Source organism: Anabrus simplex, chromosome 9 (genome assembly GCF_040414725.1).
Source record: "Anabrus simplex isolate iqAnaSimp1 chromosome 9, ASM4041472v1, whole genome shotgun sequence".
Taxonomy (NCBI): domain Eukaryota; kingdom Metazoa; phylum Arthropoda; class Insecta; order Orthoptera; family Tettigoniidae; genus Anabrus; species Anabrus simplex.
The window spans coordinates 94,899,672-94,920,174 of NC_090273.1; the positions used below are offsets into that span (position 1 = coordinate 94,899,672).

At 39.9% G+C, this 20,503-nt stretch overlaps 2 protein-coding genes across 2 annotated transcripts in view; one reads left to right on the forward strand and one right to left on the reverse strand.

The window, feature by feature from the left end:
• Nucleotides 1-11,343, reverse strand: part of SdhB (Succinate dehydrogenase, subunit B (iron-sulfur)) — a 105,068-nt gene extending 93,725 nt beyond the window's left edge. The window contains exon 1 of the mRNA XM_067153559.2: nucleotides 11,187-11,343. Coding sequence (XP_067009660.1) covers nucleotides 11,187-11,237 — 51 coding nt within the window. The 5' untranslated portion in view covers nucleotides 11,238-11,343. The remainder of the gene's footprint in view (nucleotides 1-11,186) is intronic.
• Nucleotides 11,344-13,503: 2,160 nt separating this feature from the next.
• The window catches only part of LOC136880883 (snRNA-activating protein complex subunit 1), a 64,077-nt gene continuing 57,077 nt past the window's right edge, over nucleotides 13,504-20,503 (forward strand). Inside the window, exon 1 of the mRNA XM_067153416.2 lies at nucleotides 13,504-13,559. The gene's annotated coding sequence lies outside the window, so the exon portion shown is untranslated. The remainder of the gene's footprint in view (nucleotides 13,560-20,503) is intronic.

Genomic DNA, 20,503 nt, shown 5'->3' on the forward strand with positions numbered 1-20,503 from the left:
ACAAGCAGGCCACACCACGCGCTCCATTCCAACTTCATCCAGGTACTCTTGTACAAAGACGGCAATGTGAGAGTGAGCGTCGTCATGTATCAGGATAAAGTTCTCGCCAATGACAGGTGCAAAAGGCACCACATGATCCACTAAAATCTCCATTGTTTTCTTTTACGTTGCACCGACACAGACAGGTCTTATGGTGACAAAGTGCCGGGAGTGTCCGAGGACAAGTTCGGCTCGCCAGATGCCGGTCTTTTGATTTGACTCCCGTAGGCAACCTGCGCGTCATGATAAAATGACAAAGATGACACATACACTCAGCCCCCTTGCCAGCGAAATTAACGATTGACGGTTAAAATTCCTGACCCTGCCAGGAATTGAACCCAGGACTCCTGTGACCAAAGGCCAGCACGCTAACCATTTAGCCCTTATGGTGACGATGGGATAGGAAAGGGCTAGAAGTGGGAAGGAAGCAACTGTGGCCTGAAGATACAGCCCCAGCATTAAAACTTTTGATTTATTGATGGCTGTCAGACTCCCATTCACAATGAACACAAGCTCTATGTGCACATCAGCTGTAATCCTAGCCCAGACCATCACAGAGCCTCCAATGAACAGTGTCCTTACAGAGAAAGTACAGGGCAAATAATGTCCCCCACCTTCTCCATACTCCCTTCCATGTGCTGTCCTCAAACAGAATCTGAATTTATCCATAAACAACACTGAGCTCCAATGTTCTATAGTCCAGTTTTGATGGGGGTTTGCAAATTTCATCTGAGAGACAGAGTGCTCATTCATGCATTAGCAAAGGTCCTGTGGTGGGCCTCTTGGACAATAAATCTGCTTCATACTACCTCCCCGTACTTGTTGCAAACGATTTCTGGCCCATACAGCTTACTTCGTACCAATCCTCCTGCCCGAAAATATTTTGATTGTGATTGTCACAATCACCATGTTTATCAATTATTCGTAGGAAGAAGACCACAGGGAAGTCCAAGAAAATGTTGGATAGAGACTAAGATCAGATGTGGAGGAGAGAGGATACAAATGGGAGGATGTACTGTATCAAAAGATGTATGAAGACAGGACGAGATGGCAAGCGCTTGTACACCACACCTGGGAAACTGGAGTTGGGAAATGATGATGACGACGACAGCTGTTGTTTGTCAATCATGAAGAAATTGTGCATTATGAGAAAGAACCAGGCCTCCTGATGTAGATACAGTCCTCTCTGTACCTATCAACAGTTCAGTATATGTTAGAACAAGACATGCATGTAATGTCTGCTACATAACGTATATTGTGCCCATCTTCCACTAATGCCATGGCCCTTGATGAGTTTTCAGGAGAAAGAGCTATTATGACCTGATGTAGAAGCGAGACTAACTGTTGTAGACAAGCCATAATGTCCACAAAATTATGCAGCATGAGAATTCATAGCAAACCTTAAGACAGCTGCTTGTGGTTTTTCTTGTCCAAAGCTGGCAAACTGCAATATTGGTGTTGTGATTGTCACAATCACCATGTTTATCAATTATTGCACCAAAACTTCTCAAAGGGACTTATTAACATATGATACACTGCCATATTATTGCAACGTCATATTTAATCTATACAAGCTTTGAAACAAACAATAAATTTTGTCTGAAATGTATGGCTTTTTAAGCCGGTGGGTGCATTTGTATTCTCTTGACGACATGTTTCCAAGAAGCTAAGGTAAATCAGCTGGTCAATACTTTTTGGGAGAATTGTCTGAATTAAGGTGCGTCCACACCAAGATGTTTTCGTTAACTTTGTTAATAAACATTGTTAATGAACAATGTTCATGAACATTTCTGTCTGTTAATAAACAAAATAGCGTGTTCATTAACTTTTCGAGCATGTTGATAAACAAAATTTCTTTAACTTTTGTGAATGAAACTTTTCATTAACATTTCGTGTTTTCGTTAACATTTTGGTTCGCACATGCGCAAAGACGCAATTAGAACACGCAAATTCGTAGCGCGGAATACAATACTTTTATTAATTTTTGAAATCGACTGTCGAATTGCAAGCAACTCATATACACCATACAAATACATAAGTGAAGTGTAGGAGTATTTCTCTTACACTCTTACATGATCATTGGTAGGAGTCACCAGTTGCTAGGAATCTTCAAGTTATACTTAATCTAACATTAATGCAGATGACATTCCGATAAATTTGTATCCTTTCTTCCAATTTCAGACTCGATTACTGTCAACAAGAACTGAAAGTCTTGTGAGGACATTCTCAGAAAGTTTTGAAAGCCTGCTGCATCATGAATTGAAAGTTCTGACATAGGCCTAAGTGTCCTCTCCAAACTTAATTCTAAACGCTTTTCCAATATTTTTCTTTGCCACACTTTGCGTCTGCATTTTTCTCTAATTGCACTCATTAAAATAATGAAAGCTGCAGCTGTATTTTCTTCTTCCTGACCTTATCCATTGTAACCTCACAAACAGATATTTTGGTGTGGACACAATGTTAAAGAAGTTTGTTAACAAAAGTTTATTTGGTGTGGACACAATGTTAAAGAGGTTTGTTAACAAGAGTTTATTAACATCTTGAGAAATGTTTTCGTTAACATTGTTTATTAACTTTGTTTCGTTAACATTGTTTATTAACTTTGGTGTGGACTAACCATTACTCATTTCATTACATAATGGTTTTTATACATGTTTTGCCCTTTACTGAGGCTTCCTGAAAGAAGAATTCTTCCTCAAATGAACATCATGAAAGTTATCAGAACATTAACTTACAAACACATGTATAATTCAAAGGCAACAATGAAAAGTTTAAAAAAAAATTGTAATGAACTTAACATTAAAACAGGAGAGAGAAGGAATGGAAGGACATTCACCACTTCACTATCTTAATAATAAAACTGATATAAAATATAAAGTTACAGAATTTACACTGATATTCAACAATTATATAAGGGACAGTCAAATGAAAACCGAACACCTGCCATAACGTATTACAGAATTATTTAAAATAAGTCTTATTTGAATCCGCTTTGTCAATACACTTATTAATGAAAGAAAACTATTTATTTAACCATAGGCCCTACATGTTTTGGGAAGTCAACTATTCCCTTCATCATTTTAAATACCGGTAGTTCTGCAATACATTCAGACTATTATCGGCACACTTTATCTTGGTGCATTTGTGTACGGGGGTGAGGAGTAAGGAGGGAGCTGTCCCGGTCCCAGTAGTGCTGCGAACTGAATGAAAATGAAATCTGAATTGAATCGAGAATATGATCGATCGATATGAAGTTTCTAAACCGTTATTATCTTAAGCCAACAACTGTGTCACATACACATTATATAACATTTCTCGATGCGAATCTTGTTTCTAGCATGAATTCTATAGTTTGGCTTTGCTGTGTAAACAACAGTACTAGGAGGTAAAGTGTACGCCAGATGTCGCACAACGATGCTTAAGAGATTCATAGTATGTGTTTCATACTTTGCCAGTACGAATCTCGAAGATTGCCGAGGTCAACCGATTCAGCACTAGGGTGTAAATGCACCAAGATAAAGTGTGCCAATAATAGTCAATACAGATCAAACAACCATATCAACCTATCAGGTGCACGGACTGGTCTAGTGTGTTTGTCCAGCTGTAAAAATGGAGGCAAGCAAAGATGAGCAGAAAATTTTGGTTCATTTTCTATTGGCTGAGGGTGCTGGATTACGCAAAACTCATTGTCGCATGTCTGCGAACACCTGCCATAACACACATTCTGTGCAAAAGGTGCCAACACTGTTGGTATGTATCGATACTGCCATCGCTGTGATATGAGAACTGCATATTGAAAACTCACAGGTGCACAAAGTTCTTGGTCCAGTCCAGTCCCACTCTACTCATCAACTACTCCAACACTCCATAAGGTCTTTCTCGTCCCATATCGAACTGGGATTTCACCACGGTTCTTGTAAAGTAAGATCTTCACATGATCACCTTGTTTTCTCTGGAACCACCTGATTTAAGACTTCAATGACACTGTCAAAAATACCATAGCTTTTACATAACATGATATATTTGTCACATGGATGATATATGTTAAACACTTCCCTCTTAACAAGGCACAAGATATAGACATTTTAAAGACTTATATCCTTTAAGCAGGATTACCAATCACGTGTACATAGGTTTAACCCTTGTTCTTCACTCAAGATTTTATAGAATTTTACGCTATGGTCTAATGTACCAGATTTATGTTATAAGTTTTTGTGCCATACTTTTAAGCTTATTTTTAACTTATCATTGGATATTGGATATTTCTTGTCATATGTTTTTATACCAATTTTGAATATTTGTAATTTACACCTTCATATCATTGGCTGATGACAGAGAATTAAGTGTTAAAACTAGTACCATTCTTTTGTGAATGGCATGTGATATAATTCACATCAAAAACTATTGTGTTGAAAAGGAGGATCCAAAATATAATTCATTGTAATCCCAGTTCAATATGGAACATTATGAATTTCCTAACTTTCAATGAAGACTCTTTGCAGAAACTGCAATGCGCCATAAAGTCAAAACTCCCTGGAATGCTGTTGGATGGAGTCATCTTGTAGCATGATAATGCTTGCCCCCCTACTTCCAATCTGACGAAGGCTACACTTGGGCAACTGGGTTGGGAAATGCATCAACATCCTCCATACAGTCCCGATCTTTCACCTTGTGATTTTCAAATTTTTTTGGCGACCTGAAGAAAGACATTTGTGGACGTCGGTTTCATTGAGATGAGGAAGTGGGAGAGAATGCAGTTGTGGATCCATCAGCAACTGACTTCTTTCTACAAGACTGGAATTGACTGTCTCGTCTACTAGTGGGATAAATGTGTTAACACTATTGGTAATTACTTTTGAATAAAATCATTCCATGGTCATAGCGACCTGCCCCCACTTCACACAGAAACAATTTTGAAAATATGGTGATAGGCCTTATGAGATTTCCTTGTAGACATAAGTTTTTTCTCCTGAAGTATGTACATAGCTCAGTGAGACATTCCTAAAAGCCCTTCCAGATGCTTGCTTCTTAGCTCACTCATTTTTATCTCGTGTAATACTTGAACCATTCCTGTGCTTTCATTAAAACAGCAGTCCTGCGCTATACTTTTAACAAAAGTCATTGATGACTGGCAGTTCTCTTTGGACCAGACAGATGTCTCACAAATACCTAGACTGTATGACCCTGGACTGTAGCAAGGCTTGACCAGGTGTCACATCAGAGATTTATGTTAAAACTTAACTACGACATCCATGGTAAACTGTCGGCATGGTTGAATTCTTTTTTCGCGGGTCAAATGCAATGTGTTGTGTACGGAGGTGCCAAATCAGACCAAACCACAATTACTTCTGAAGTAATTCAAGGTAGTGTGATAGGGCCTTTCCTATACACGGTTTATGCTCTTGACTCATCAGGTTGTTTGAATTCGACTGTGGCACAATATGCTGAAGTCAGTCATTTACAGAGCCATGAAAAATAACAAGGTACTCCGGATAGTATACCTTTGTAGTGTCCTGTAAATAACATGTATATAAATGTTAAGAAGTGTAAATATACAAGACTAAGCCGAGCTGAACAACCACTACAAACCCAGTCTATTCTATGTGTATTCCAGCAGCTGCCTTCCAACTTCATCAAACTGCTCAGCATTCACATTACGGGCAATCTAAAATGGAATAAGCACATAGAGGATGCGAGTTGTAGATGTCTCCAGGGGGAAGAAGTAAAGCCCTGTGAACGGCACACATTTCCCTGGTGAGTCCCATACTACTCTAGGGTCTTCCTTCCTGGTACCCAAAGGCAACGGAAAATATCAGAAAACTAGGTGTCCAGCACCGAGCAGAACATATAATAAACAAAAGCATCCCTTTAAACATAGCCAGGCCATTGCCACCAATGAACTCATTCTGTAAACAAATAGACATTAAGAAATCCCTGACAGATAATGCACATCTCTCACACCATCGCCTGCAGCTTAATTACCGCCCCAATGAGGGCTATGTCTGCCTGTAGACAGGCTGACATGGCTGGCAGAAAGAATTTAGGGATGAAGAAGCAAGAGACAAGACAAAAATGGAGGAGTCATTGCAGCTGACCCCTGAACTGGGATAAGGTGAAGAAGAATAATAATGGTCTAAATAATAATAATTGATTGATCGAATGATTGATTGATCAATAATATAATAATAATAATTTACAGTCATTCATAAGTCTTGTTCATGATATTTTGGAATCTATTAAATTCTGGGTGTGTTGCCATAACTGAATTTGTAGTAGCCAATAGCAGTCTTCCTTCACCCACCTACTCTGAAAAAAAATGTTAGTTTTATGATATTTTACTATAAAAGTAAAGTTTCTTCTTTGGGTGGGTTAGTGGGTCCTCATCATTGGCAGCGTACTCCCCCCCCCTTTTATGTGCCTTTCCTGGCGGGACCTAGTGTTTACACATACAGTGCAGTTCTTTTATGTTGCACAGACAGGTCTTTTAACACTGGGATGAGAAACGACTAGGACTGGGAAGGAAGCAACTGTGGCTTAATTAAGCACAGCCCCAACATTGCCTGGTGTAAAAATGGGAAAATACGGAAAACAATAGCCAAGGCTCATCACGTTAGCGTTTTCCGGGCTTGTAGGCCATAGTCCAGGAGTGACTGAATGTCCCGACGTTTCACCGAAGACTGCGTTCAGCACTGTCAAGGGTGATATAGATGTTGATTCCCATAGGGAATCAGAAATATTTGTTCCGAACTAGTAAATTTATAATACCAATATAAATGGTCCGTTATTGGACATTATAAATTTTCCAGCTAACTCAACCTAGCACATGGGGAAGAAACGCTGGCAACCAGGAATGAGTTAGCTGGAAAATTTATAATGTCCAATAACGGACCATTTATATTGGTATTATAAATTTACTCATTTGGAGCAAATATTTCTGATTCCCTATGGGAATGAACATCTATATCATCTGATGGCCAAGCAGGCACCAATTTTTGGTAGTGAGACAAAGTCTCTCATAGTGCATTGACACTGCCAGTGGCTACAAATAGCCTACGCAGTGGCCTCCATGGTATGCACTAGCCATGCGTCTTGGTAGGTGTGCTAGGTACCAACTGATGAGCCCAGCCTAGCACACGGGGGAGAAACGCTGGCAACCAGGAATGAGTTAGCTGGAAAATTTATAATGTCCAATAACGGACCATTTATATTGGTACTATCGAGTGTTCCGACCGACTTCGATAGCAGCGAAGCTCTCAGTGGAATGAAGTGTGTTGTAATTTCACCTCACTACATAGTGCAGGATATGGTACGCTGCTAGCTTATTGGTCCGCCATGGTGCTGGGGGGGGGGGGGGGGGGGGGGCGGCGGTCGCTGATTGGCTGTTCTTTGGCCAATGTTTGAATGAAGTGTTAGGGAGGGTGGTGTACATTGACCAGTTTTGGCGGAGACAGGTAACTGATCACCCGTTGCTTTTTTCGGTCTGCCACGGCTATCGTGTCCTCCAGGATTTAAAGCTTTCAGGACTGGAAACCAGGCTTTGTTTACCCATTCAGATTCCTCCTTACGGTTGAACCTGTTGGTGTGCCTCAGGATTTCAATGGCTTCCCTCTGTAGCCGGGCGTGATAAGACATAGTAGTCGACAGCCTTTCGATGTCGCTGTACTGTATGTCATGGCCTGCTAGCAGCGAGTGTTCAGCAACGGATGATCTATCTGCTTGTCCCAGCCGGCTAATGTCTGTTATGCTCCTTCAGTCGTGTGGCGATGCTGGGTTTGGTAGTGCCTATGTATACCTGGCCGCAGCTGCACGGGTTCTTGTAGACACCTGCTGTGGAGAGAGGATGGCGCTTGTCTTGGCAGACCTAAGCAATTCCTGGATTTTCTTCATCGGCCTGTATATGGTTTTAACCCCATGGGACTCCAGTAGCCTCCCTATTCTGTCAGTTATTTTCTCAACATACGGCAGAAAGGCTTTAGCTGCCGACCGCTCCTCTTCTTTCTTCTTGGTTGTTGGACGTCTGAGATGGAGTGCTCGCTGGATATCTTTAATGACTGTACCCCGTTAGCGAATAGGGCCATACTGAGGTGGCTCAGTTCCTCGTTTAAGGGCTGAGGTTGACAAATTCTCTTAGCACGGTTGGCTACCATCTTAATCACTCCGTATTTTTGTCGTAGGTGGTGGTTGGATGTCTTCTGCCAACAGTGGAGTTCAAACCCACTATCTCGTGAATGCAACCTAACAGCTACATGTCCCAAACCACGTAACCACTCGCTTTGCGGGCAATGAATGCTTCTATCCTTCCTAAATGCCATAAGAGGTAAGATTTATACGATTTCACATCCTAAGTTCTATATTATAACTAACAGGACAATATTGAAATTCTGCCATTTTCACATAGGCTGAATGGACCTGAAACCAGCCCTCAGATCCAGATTTTTTTAAATCCCTCACCCAGCAGGAAATCAAACCTGGGGCCTTCTGGTAAGAGGCAGGCTTGCGTTGTCTAGGTCGTAAGTTCCTTACAGTCTGATTGGATACCATAAATCCTATTGCCCTTCTGAGGTCTTGTTGCAGTTCTCTGGCACAGGCGGTACAATGCAACGCAGAAATGACCAGATATCAGCAGTCATTTTGGATTGTGATGCATCAATGACCTTGTCCAACCTACCTGGTGAACTGACCTGTCTGGTATAGATTCCATAACCAATAAATGACAGATGGGGAGACTATGAATTTCTCGACAACACGACGAAAAGTCCACCCACCCTGGATTTGTCTTGTGACTGTGCCCCGCCCCCACTTTCCATCTTGGTAGGAGAATCCCCTTGTGCGTCGCTTATGGGGTACGCCCTAGTCTTTGTATATCTTTCTTTGATAACTCATCACTGAGCAGAAGTTTTACAGCTGTATGCCCTTCTGTCAACAAGTATTTTATACCAATGAGACCAATAGTCTGTCTCAAAACAGTGGCCCCGCTGTGCAGGGTCACACTTCCTTTGAAAGGGTCTTTGCTAAATACCCCAGATGTGTTAGACAAATGATTCTTTCATCATCAATAAAGACATGTGCAGACCACTAAAGAAAGGGTGCTTCAGTAGCGACTGGTAGCACTATCCAAGCAAGTGAGTAAGGCGCTAACAATAACACAGCATGATTTTCCGTGCAGTGCACTCTCGTAATGCTAGCTGATGGGACAATACTGAAGTTCTAACAGCCAAGTAATTCAACTGGTATTTTAATTATGGTTTAATTTGTGGACGATACCTGCAATGAACATGCCTACACTAAACCATTGGATAAAATCTGTTCCATTTTGCTCGTTTTCCCGTCCAAATTTCAAATGCTTAAAAAAAAAAAAAAAAAATAAGGAAATAGAACAGATTGGAATGGATGGTGAACTGTGATTAATGAGAAGAAAGCCTGTCTTAACCATCATGTGGTATTAATAGGTGGAGTTTGTCCATTCTGAGATTTATTGTAGTTTCTCTTTTCAGTAGCTCCCACTTTCCACACTGATTTTGTATATGCTCCAATTCTTACTCCTATCTTTCCAGTCTGATTTTAGTTGTAATTCGTTTGCTACCTTTCCATTTCAAACACTAAGCCATCGGGCTCCTTTTATTATTATTATTAAGAGTTTGCCCTGTGCTCCTCACTTCTACAACATAATTATACAACCTTAATCCTTTTCCCTGCACCACACATTACACCGGCAAGAAGAACCCAGCTCGTTGAGGGTTATACAAAATTAGAGCGTTCATCCTTGTCCTTTACAGAACTTGAGTGATAACACATCGCTTGCCTTATAGTTTCACAGATGTGCTTTGATTATAGTGCTACACCCTTCGTTTCATTGCTCCTCCCCTTTCCCCAACATTCCTTGTTTATCCTTGCATATACACCTATCACCAATAACAGGTATTATCCTACAGATGTGAGCATGTTTCTTTGTTTGTTTTTTTAAAATACAATTTGCTTTACCTATCACCAATAATATTATCCTACAGATGTGAGCATTTTTTTTAAAAAATACAATTTGCTTTACGTAGCACAGACACAGGTAGGATAAGGAAGGGCTAGGAGTCGGAACGAAGCGACCATGGCCTTAATTAAGGTACAATCTGGCATTCACCTAGTGAAAATGTGAAACCACGGAAAACTCTTCAGGGCTGCTGACATTGAGGTTCTAACCCACTATCTCCTGACTGCCAGCTGATAGCTACTTGACCCAAACCACACAGCACTTGCTCCAAATGAGCAATGTTGCTTATTATACCTTGACACAAAACTCAGGAGTAGCAGATGTTCATCACTTATCTTCCAACATTCGTGATGGAGTACCTTGAAAATGAGTTTCTTGCTTGGATATGAAATAATGTAGGCATACTGCAGCGAGACAGGGAATTTAAATAATAAAGACATTTTATATTGAAATATACTTAAAATACGTTACCAGTCTCCCTTCACATGTGGTTTTTGCACAAGAAGAAATACTGCATATGTACATGGTTACTGAAAATTTATTACATTAAACAAAGTTAAAAAACATTACAATGAACGGTTTTCAGTTCACGAAAATAAGTTACCTTGTAACTTTCAAGACGGGGTACTGAATGTCTATATCACAGGTTTAGAATTTAGAACACGAATTGTGGCGAGAATGAAGAACGCATCTTTCGAGGAACAAAACTACTAGATTAACAGCCCAACAGAAAACTGCGGAAACAAAGATTTATCCCGAACCTCTATCGCCTAATTCAGTCGATTGTGGGATATATTCATATAATGAAAGATCGTTCATTCAATCATATTACATAAATACAGTAGGCCTATGTAAGAAGGGGAGTGACATCGTCTTACAATCACATATCTGAATTAATTGATGGGGATAACTATGGAACATCACTAGGCAACCGCACTTTACAACATAAGGGGGGATAATGCGATGCAAACATCTCGCATTGGAAAAATATTTTTACTAAAATGCCAGTGCAAAATTTATGAAGGTCATGTAATGTGCAAAAAAAATATTAACCAGAATAGTAGGTAAAAGAAACTCACGTAAACTGGAAATGTCAATTCTCGTTAACATTACGGCTTAAAACCAACAAAATAACACAAACAATTCAAAAATTAATCTGACATACTTGTCCAAAGGTTCCTTTGCAAATCTTGAGTAGCGACATTTCGCTAGCCATTGTGTTTCACAGCAAAGAGATTAAGTGTTTCACAGCTGGTTACATAAGGTGTATCAGTCCAGAAATACCTGTAAAACTGGGCGAAAGCACAACCAAGCAAAGAGCTCCATACTCCCAGAGAAAACGAACCAAAGTGGGTGCCTGTATTCTGATTTCTGAGTGACCTTGACCAAGGAGCAAGGAATGTATAATAAATAGTAATACGTGGATTGTCATCGATGGTTGTTATATCCGTGAGAGCCTTCATTCTGCTTCATTGTTGAAAATTTATTAGCAGTGTCCGTTTCTCTTTCTGGTTGAATTGCACTTTCGGTCAACATTGTGCAGTAAGATCATGGGCGACTTGCGCTATGTTGGCAATAGTTTAGTTTTAAAAATCATTTTCATGTTGAAACTGAAATCGTACGTATAATTAAGTTGTTGTTGTAGTTGTTCTAGTTTTACTCATTCCCATCAACTTATATAAAAACCATTATAAAAGGCCTACTGGTCAAAAATTCCTGTTCTACTCAGAAAAAATACACTGTTGAAGTGAAGTGACAGCCAGTGTCGCCATATGCTTAGAGTAAAAATTCTTGTCATATTGCTGAAATTTCCCTCATCTACTGGATATTACATTTCATCACTACTGATAGCTGTCTCACGAGCAGTACTGGGTAGTACACGCAAATACAGCAGATACAATACGTGACACTTCAGGATTTAGCCTTGTTAAAATGGGAGACAAGTCGCAAGTGGCGCTCCTAGTGGCTTGACCTGAAAATTCGCGCTAAATTCAAATATAAATGGAAACGTATATACGGAAATGGATAAATACACCACATCTAGAAAGAAAGTGTTACTAAGATATTAACTTCAAAGTTGCTAAAGCAATTCTGGATAAATGAATGAAGAATTATTTAACAGGTTATTATTTAAAGACTGAAATTAGACACATAATCAAGATGTGAAATGGACTGATGTGAAAGGGCTTGATCTTTCATTTATGCATTAGTTTTTTAGCTTTAGAATTCCTGCCTGAACGTTCACGGCTAGATTTTTCTTTTTTCTCATTTAAAAGCATTGTATCATCATATTAAAATACTTGTCAACAAAAATATCGGCACATTCCTAACACACATGATTCAATGAATTTACATTTAAGAGCTGGACAATTTTCCTTTTAACTTAAAGTCTACTAACAGAGAGAAAATCTATAAATTTAGTCTCAAAAACATTCAAACTTTCCCTATAACCAATACTTGCCATAATGCCATTACATTAGGGTAAAGCAAATTTGCATCATCATATTGTTTCAGCAAAATATGTACATTTCTTAAATCACCCATATTTTCTTCAGTGCTTGACAACGCATTACGGCATTCCAAATGGGGTAACTTGGAACACAACCAGCCACACTCATATGCATATGTATTTTCCTGAATTAATTCAAACCCACAGATCACACCTACAACAACACATCGGTATTAAAGGTTAACTGCTGCACTATACAATAAAATATGCGTATTATATTTTAAGCGAGTTAAAATATGGGTCGAGCAGGTCAGAAGATTATGAAGTACTATAAAAATCTCTTTGTCACTGGAAGAATATATATATATGCAAACACAATATTACTTGTCACGAGGAAAACGGAAGAAAGACTGTGCATTCTTCTCTACTTCATAGTTACTGCAGCCAAACACAGCACATACCTTTCCCCTCATGTTAAGAGGAGATATCAAGGAATGAAACACGCTACTATTTAATAATGTCAACTCGCTGAAAACGCATAAATAACACTAAAACCGGGCGAGTTGGCCGTGCGCGTAGAGGCGTTCGGCTGTGAGCTTGCATCCGGGAGATAGTAGGTTCGAATCCCACTATCGGCAGCCCTGAAAATGGTTTTCCGTGGTTTCCCATTTTCACACCAGGCAAATGCTGGGGCTGTACCTTAATTAAGGCCATGGCCGCTTCCTTCCCACTCCTAGCCCTTTCCTATCCCATCGTCGCCATAAGACCTATCTGTGTCGGTGCGACGTAAAGCCCCTAGTAAAAAAAAAAATAACACTAAAACCTTCACACATAAATACACGTGCTCTTATGAGAGAATCAGTAGTTCTCAGGTCAATCCGCTACAGAGAGCTCTAATAGCTGTCCCTCGATATCTCGCGGAGTGTCGCGTATTGTCTCTACGAAGACCGTCTCCATCAGACCTTAATGCCACTCTCGATCGTTCAAAAATGGCGAATCGAGTAGCCGGAATTGTTCGAAATGTGGGTTTGTTTCGGTTTGTTGTTATCATATGTAGTCGGTGTAATTTTGTGAAAGTTGAAGATAAATGTTAGTTTCTTTGTAGAATATAAGTGTGTGAGTGTATTTATATGAGTCAGTGGACACATAGGATCTGTAAGTATACACAGCAATGTGAGAATGTGCTTGTTTTGATCGTGTTTTTACCCATTAAAGAACATGAGTGCACTAGGTGAACCACGTTTTAGTCTTAACTATGGCACTGCCTCTCATACAACTATTCTTAAGTTTCCCACGGAATAGAACATTAAGGGAGAAATGGATTAGGAATATACATCGTGATTATTTTGAAGTCCATGAGAAAACTAATGCCTCTCATACAACTGTTCTTAAGTTTCCAACGGAATAGAACATTAAGGGAGAAATGGATTAGGAATATACATCGTGATTATTTTGAAGTCCATGAGAAAACTGTAGCGTGCATACATCATTTTGAGAATAAGTCTGAGGTTAGGAAAGCCATTTCTCTACTTCCAAACTATTCGTGTTCCTCAAAAAACATTAATTTAGATAGAATATAACTGATATTGTGTTATTCCGCCAGTGTCTATGTCGAGTGATTTAGACGCAAGTGTATTTTACAATAATCTGTGCTTTGCCCGCATCTTGGAGTATAACAAAACTTATAAGTGTGACAGAAGATATAGTGACCTGAGGGATTAACTGGGTTTGTAACGTAGGTTTTACACTAACAACACCTTCAGATTCATTCTGTGGCTATCTGTTATCAAGCAGACAGCGCCGAACTGAAGCTCGTCCATGTGGTTAAATATCAATGTTTAGTCAATAGAGTTTTTGCACTCATGTTCTTTAATGGGTAAAAACCTATTATATCTTTAGTGTCTGTGTGTCCGACTCGTTGACTGAATGGTCAGTGTACTGGCCTTCGGTTCAGAGAGTCACGGGTTCGATTCCCGGCCGGGTCGGGGAATTTAACCTTCATTGGTTAATTCCAATGGCTCGGGAGCTGGGTGTTTGTGCTGTCCCCAACATCCCTGCAACTCACACACCACACATAACACTATCCTCCACCACAATAACACGCAGTTACCTACACATGGCAGATGCCGCCCACCCTCATCGGAGGGTCTGCCTTACAAGGCTAGAAATAACCACACGAAATTATATATTATAATATTGTGTGAAGTGCTGTTATGCCATATGCCAACATTATAACATTACCAGGGCCGTTCATTGGGCTAACATAATCATTTCGGATGTACTTGGGCTTAGTGGCTCAGACGGTTAAGGCGCTGGCTTTCTGACCCCAAGTTGGCAGAGTCGATCCTGGCTCAGTTCGGTGGTATTTGAAGGTGCTCAAATACATCAGCCTTGTATCAGTAGATTTACTGGCACGTAAAAGAACTACTGGAGAACTAAAGTTCGGCACTTTGAGTTCTCTGAAAACCGTAAAAAAAAAAAAAAAGGTAGTTAGTGGGACGTAAAGCCAATAACATTATTATTTCTGGTGTACTTCCCATTCATTGGGTGCTGAATTTAAGAAATTGTCCACCACTTCAAAACTAAGGTAACACATTATGTTTCACAGTTCTCATGACAGGGAATAAATCGAGGAACCCCGCACCTTAATTTATTTTGAAACATTCAAAATGATTCATTCATTCATTCATTCATTCATTCATTCATTATTTATTTATTTATTTCAATTAATTCCAACGAGCCTGCAGGCTCATACATACGAATTGTACAGGACATTACATACTGGCGGGCACTTACACATCAAAATATAGTTTGTGTATATAAGATAATTACTAAACGGTTGAACATATAAACACATACAATATATAAAATATGTACATCATCAATATGAGGATTACAGAGAATTATTTCTGACTGTATTTACATTAACATAACATGGAAGTTGCAGAGGTACAAGAATGGATTACGGAGTATTTATATTTACATAACATAAGAATTGCTGAAGTACAAGAATAGATTTCAGATTATTTACAATTACATAACATAAAAGTTGCAGACGTACAGGAATTGATTACAGAGTATTTACAGTATATATACATAACACAGAGTTGCAGAGGTACAAGAACAGATTACAGAGTATTTACATTTACATAACATAAAAGTTGTAGAGGGTAGAAATATAATTTTTAACAGTTTTATCATGTATTTTCATCTATCCAGCGAAGTGAAATCTAAGAAAAAACGTTATTTGACGAATTAAACTTTCTAAATAATCACCTTGTTAGGCTCTTTTCTAGTAGAATATATGTGGTGCGTACTTGTTGGCGAAGCGTTTTCATATGTGTAAAAGTGATCTTCCCTATGATATTATATTTATCATGTTAAATTACAGTCGTTTATATAATATGTACGTGATATTTTCGTGTTAGCCAATGCCAGCAATCAGGCTACTTTGGCCGCCATGTTATTTTTATATTACGGTCTGAGGATTGGAGTCGGTCTTGTCTCTATTGTATTTTGGTTGAAAGTTGCCTAGTTAATTGATGAATTTAAAGTTTTAATACGGTATATCGCAATGGCAGAAAAAGAAACAAGAAAACTGTTTCACCTGGCTATTGCACTATTCCAATGTTTCAAAATCAAGGTCAATCGCATTCATACCATCAATTTCCTAAGGAGGAGCCCTTCCGTAAAAAGTGGTTGTACGCGCTTCGTAGACAGGACCTAAGAAATAAAAGTGAGACTCATAACATCAAGCATTTTGCAGTTGAAGATTTTGTCATTACTGAAACGATTGAATGAGATAATTAATTTCATTTAAGAAATAATTTTATAATAGAGACGTGCTGATTAGTTAATATGACCTATTTCAACAATTTTAGCCGGGTTGAGTAGCTCGAAGGTAGATCCAGGGTACGGGGGATGGGGGTTTTCCCCTCACCGACAATTTTATCTCAGAGGTCCCCGCCTCCACTAAAATTGCCCGGGGGGAATCTTTCATTAAAAGGTAATCAGGAAAATGTAGAACACAGTTATTACTGAAACGAATATTCTTGCTGTACATATTTTCATACAAAACCTTGCCAATAATACACATAATATAGAAATAATAGAATGACTGCCAGACCTTGAGCAATAAAGCAACGTAGCGGTGGCAACTCCGCACCTGTTGCCATGACATAGATGGGTCATAAATAGACATAACGCAAGAGATATTTTAAGGACAAAATCCTAAAAATTTGGGGGAAATGTACAACTAGGTAACCCTCTGCTGAATACTAGAATAACACAAGTTCGGTTACATTTTAACAATGATTATTTGTTTTACAGTTAACTGATCTGTAAGTGCAGCTCTTGGGGATCATCAGGACCAGTCTCTGGATTTTCGGGAAACAGATATGACAGAGCAGCATCTTCTTCAGTAGCTTTTCAAAAACTTTCCTGTGAAGTACCAGTACGGAGTGCAATGTCATTTCAACAGCAGCTATTGCCCCTACTTTACATAACACCTCTGAGGGCAACTCGTTGTCTTACAGCACGAAATATGGTGATGCGTGTACGTCTTTTCCTAAAATATGTCCATATATGGAGCTGCGTTTCCATGTCTGGGAGAAGGTACTAAGCAGGTTAGGTCAGTGCGTTGTAACACGACTAGTTACAGCTGTTTCGGTAGGCTCCTGGATTCTAATACCTCGTTGGCCATCCTCGAAAATGGTTTCTCGTGGTTTCCCATTTTCATCTTCAGGAAAATGCCTTGATGGCAACTTTCTTCAATTTCTAGCCCGTGCAATTACACTTACAGGCAACTCCCTCACACAACATACATCCTCGGGCACTCCTGGCACTAAGAGCCAGATGCTAAACAACGATTTGTTGTGTCTTCTAGTGAGGAGTGTTGTAGCAGGTATAGGCCCTACAGAGAAGAGCTGACATTGGAAACGTCGTGCTGATGCGTGAAGCTGGTGGGTCTAGGCCTGATCTTCGTACAGAGGATCGCATATTAGAATTTACTGCAGAGGAACCCCAGCGGGAATACTCGCCAAATCGCGGCGATCTTAGGAGTGGACCATCCTACGAACATAACGGGAAGATCGGCAACATCAGTATCATTTGCAGTGTGTTCAGCACTATTGGAATGAAATTATGCACTGCAGATAGCCTTCTGTGAATAGGTCCATCTTCAACCCAAAGACTTCATGAATCATATTTTGTTCACAAATGAGGTCTCGTTTACGAGGAATGGCAGCTTCAGTTTTGATAACACGCATGTGTAGTCGGAGAACAAGCCCCATGCTATGAAACGTTTCCACCACCAGGTTCGGTTTTCCCATTAATATTTGGACAGGGATTTGGGAGAGCATTATAACGGACCTGTGATATTACCTCATAGAATGGCTAGCGTATCTTATCTACAGTTCCTAGAAGGCACTCTACTACTACTAGTACTAGAGAATTTTCCACTCCATACGCGACGGCATCTGTGGATGCAACATGATGGAGCACCCCCGCACATTACCAACGCAGTGCGCCCTCACCTGGACGCCGCCTATCCGCAGCGATGGATTGGGCGACAAGAAGTCCCGATCAAAACCCCTTAGATTACTTCTTTTGTAGGTTCATGAAATCTAAGGTGTATCGCAGAGAAGTGGAAACTCTGCAAGAGTTCCTGGAATGTGTCTTGAAAGCTGTTCAAGACATGAGTCAAATCAACGAGGTACTGAAGCGGGTTCAAGAGAATTTTCTCCGAAGGTGCCGAGCATGTATTACCGCCAATGGTGTTTTCGAACACTACTGTAACAATGAAAACAATTTCCCACGGCCAATCTGGAGAAGTCTGGTATTTTCTAAAAGGTACATAAACGCGTTGTCGTTGTTTTAATGTTTTTCTATTAAAAAGTAAATACGCTTAGAGTTTTACGTGACTTTTACTTTTGTGATCATAAGCTACACGACCTCCATTTTTATGTGGAATACGACCCAGAGGACGTGGCATTTCATTTCGTAAATCCCGCACGTATTGGCCTGGAATCAAACCCGGACTGCCTTGGTGAGAAGCGAGCAGTTATGCCACTGGGCTCGTTTCTATTACTCTCCACTTTATCCGGTTCTTACTGCGGGTCAGGGTTTGTATTAGATATAGCAGACTTTTACAGCTGGATGTTCTTCTTGACGCCAACCATTAGAGGAGAAATGCTATGTGTTAATGTGGTGGTGGTGGTGGTGGTGGTGATTATCAGAGAGAGAAAAATGGAAGGCATCCTACACTGCGAAAAATGAAGATATAGCGAAAGAGAGACAAGGGCCACGAAGGGTGTGAAAGTGGAAGACTCCCTAGGCCTAGAAGGATGTAATACCGTCGCGCTCGGAAAAGAACCAGAGTTGACCAAGGGAGATGGTATATGATAGATGAAAGTGAGGAGCCTGGTACAAGTAAGTAGGAGCAGTGCCAGGACTCAACTCAGTGCCCGGTGGACGCTAACCGACGCTTCCAAGTTGAGAGCCTCTTACGACAGGCAGGGAATGCCCTGGATGTTATTCTACTCCCCCTACCCACAGAGGGATGTGGAGTTAGATATTTTTCTTCTTTAGTATGTCATTCCTCTGGTTCATCGATTGTCTGATACTACTGGCGCGTAACTCACTGGTTTATCATAGTATTCCACGCATTTGATCCTTACTTTGAGGCGCTGATTTGAATGAGCAGTGTGTACATTTAAAGGATTAATGGCTGAAAAGTGTTCACGGCCGTCTGCGGCCTGGCCATTCCAGGACGGGAACTTTGGATTGTTAGATCGGCAGCATAGCACTGTTCGTTAAAAATGAGAAAATGTGCGATTTTCTATTTGATTGAGTATTTCATATGATAACATTACTTGTAATCGCGACATTCCTACTGACTTCATTGTAATGACCTATGATGATTTCAGTTGGGAAAACCACAAAGACAGCCTTTCTGAGGATGTAAAAAAGGCAGGTAGAGAGTGAGTGCCATTATCACCAAACTGTCCAACTCGACTGACTGGCAGTAGGAAGTGGGCCTGGCATCATAATGAAAACTCCCCAAGTTAATTGTGACTGATAATAAGCAAGAGGACCTGCCATTATAATTCCCTAACCCAGTCTTCACATGAGAAAAGACGTATGGTGACTTTCCCGTCGCTTTTCTGGGTAACTTTAAGAACTATGCAATTTAATATAATCTTACTCACAACGTGTATAATTCTGAATACAACGTAGGATTCCGTAGCGAAGGACGGGCACATCAGCTAGTCATATCTAAATTTGTTTCAAAATCTAATTACGCTGTACCGGGTCCGGGGACTCCGAAGTTAAGGTTGAAACCATTTCACAAAACAATCAATAATGTTTGGTAACCAAACTCACAAGGAGCGTTACGAAAATGTTGCAAATCTTGGGCTGGGAAGAGTTAGAAGTAAGAAGACGAGCTGCTCGAGTAAGAGGGATGTTCCGAGCTGTCAGTGGAGAGATGGCGTAGAATGGCATTAGTTGACGAATAAATTTGAGTGGTGTTTTTAAAAGTAGGAAAGATTACAGTATGAAGATGACCACTTTATTAATATAGGAAAAAAGTTAGCTACCAATACTCCTACCCACAAATCACCTAATATTGGAAATGGGCCAAGTAATTCATTGTTTTTGAAACCTACTAATGACCTTGAAGTTGCGGAAATAATAAAAAAATTAAAAAATAGCAGCTGTAGTGATGTGTATGGTGTTAGTAATAACCTACTTAAGAGTCTAGCTGTGCATTTAATTCCATGCATTACGAAGTTAATCAACAAATCGTTAAGTGAAGGTATTGTTCCATGTGAGTTAAAAATTGCCAAGGTCATTCCTGTGTATAAAGGGTCTGATAAATTCGATCTTAATAACTACAGACCTATATCAGTCCTTCCCATTGTGTCAAAAATCCTAGAGATAGTGGTCAAAGATAGGCTATTAAAATACCGGTACCTACAATGTAATGACTATTTTTATCCATACCAGTACGGATTTTTGCCTAACTCTAGTAC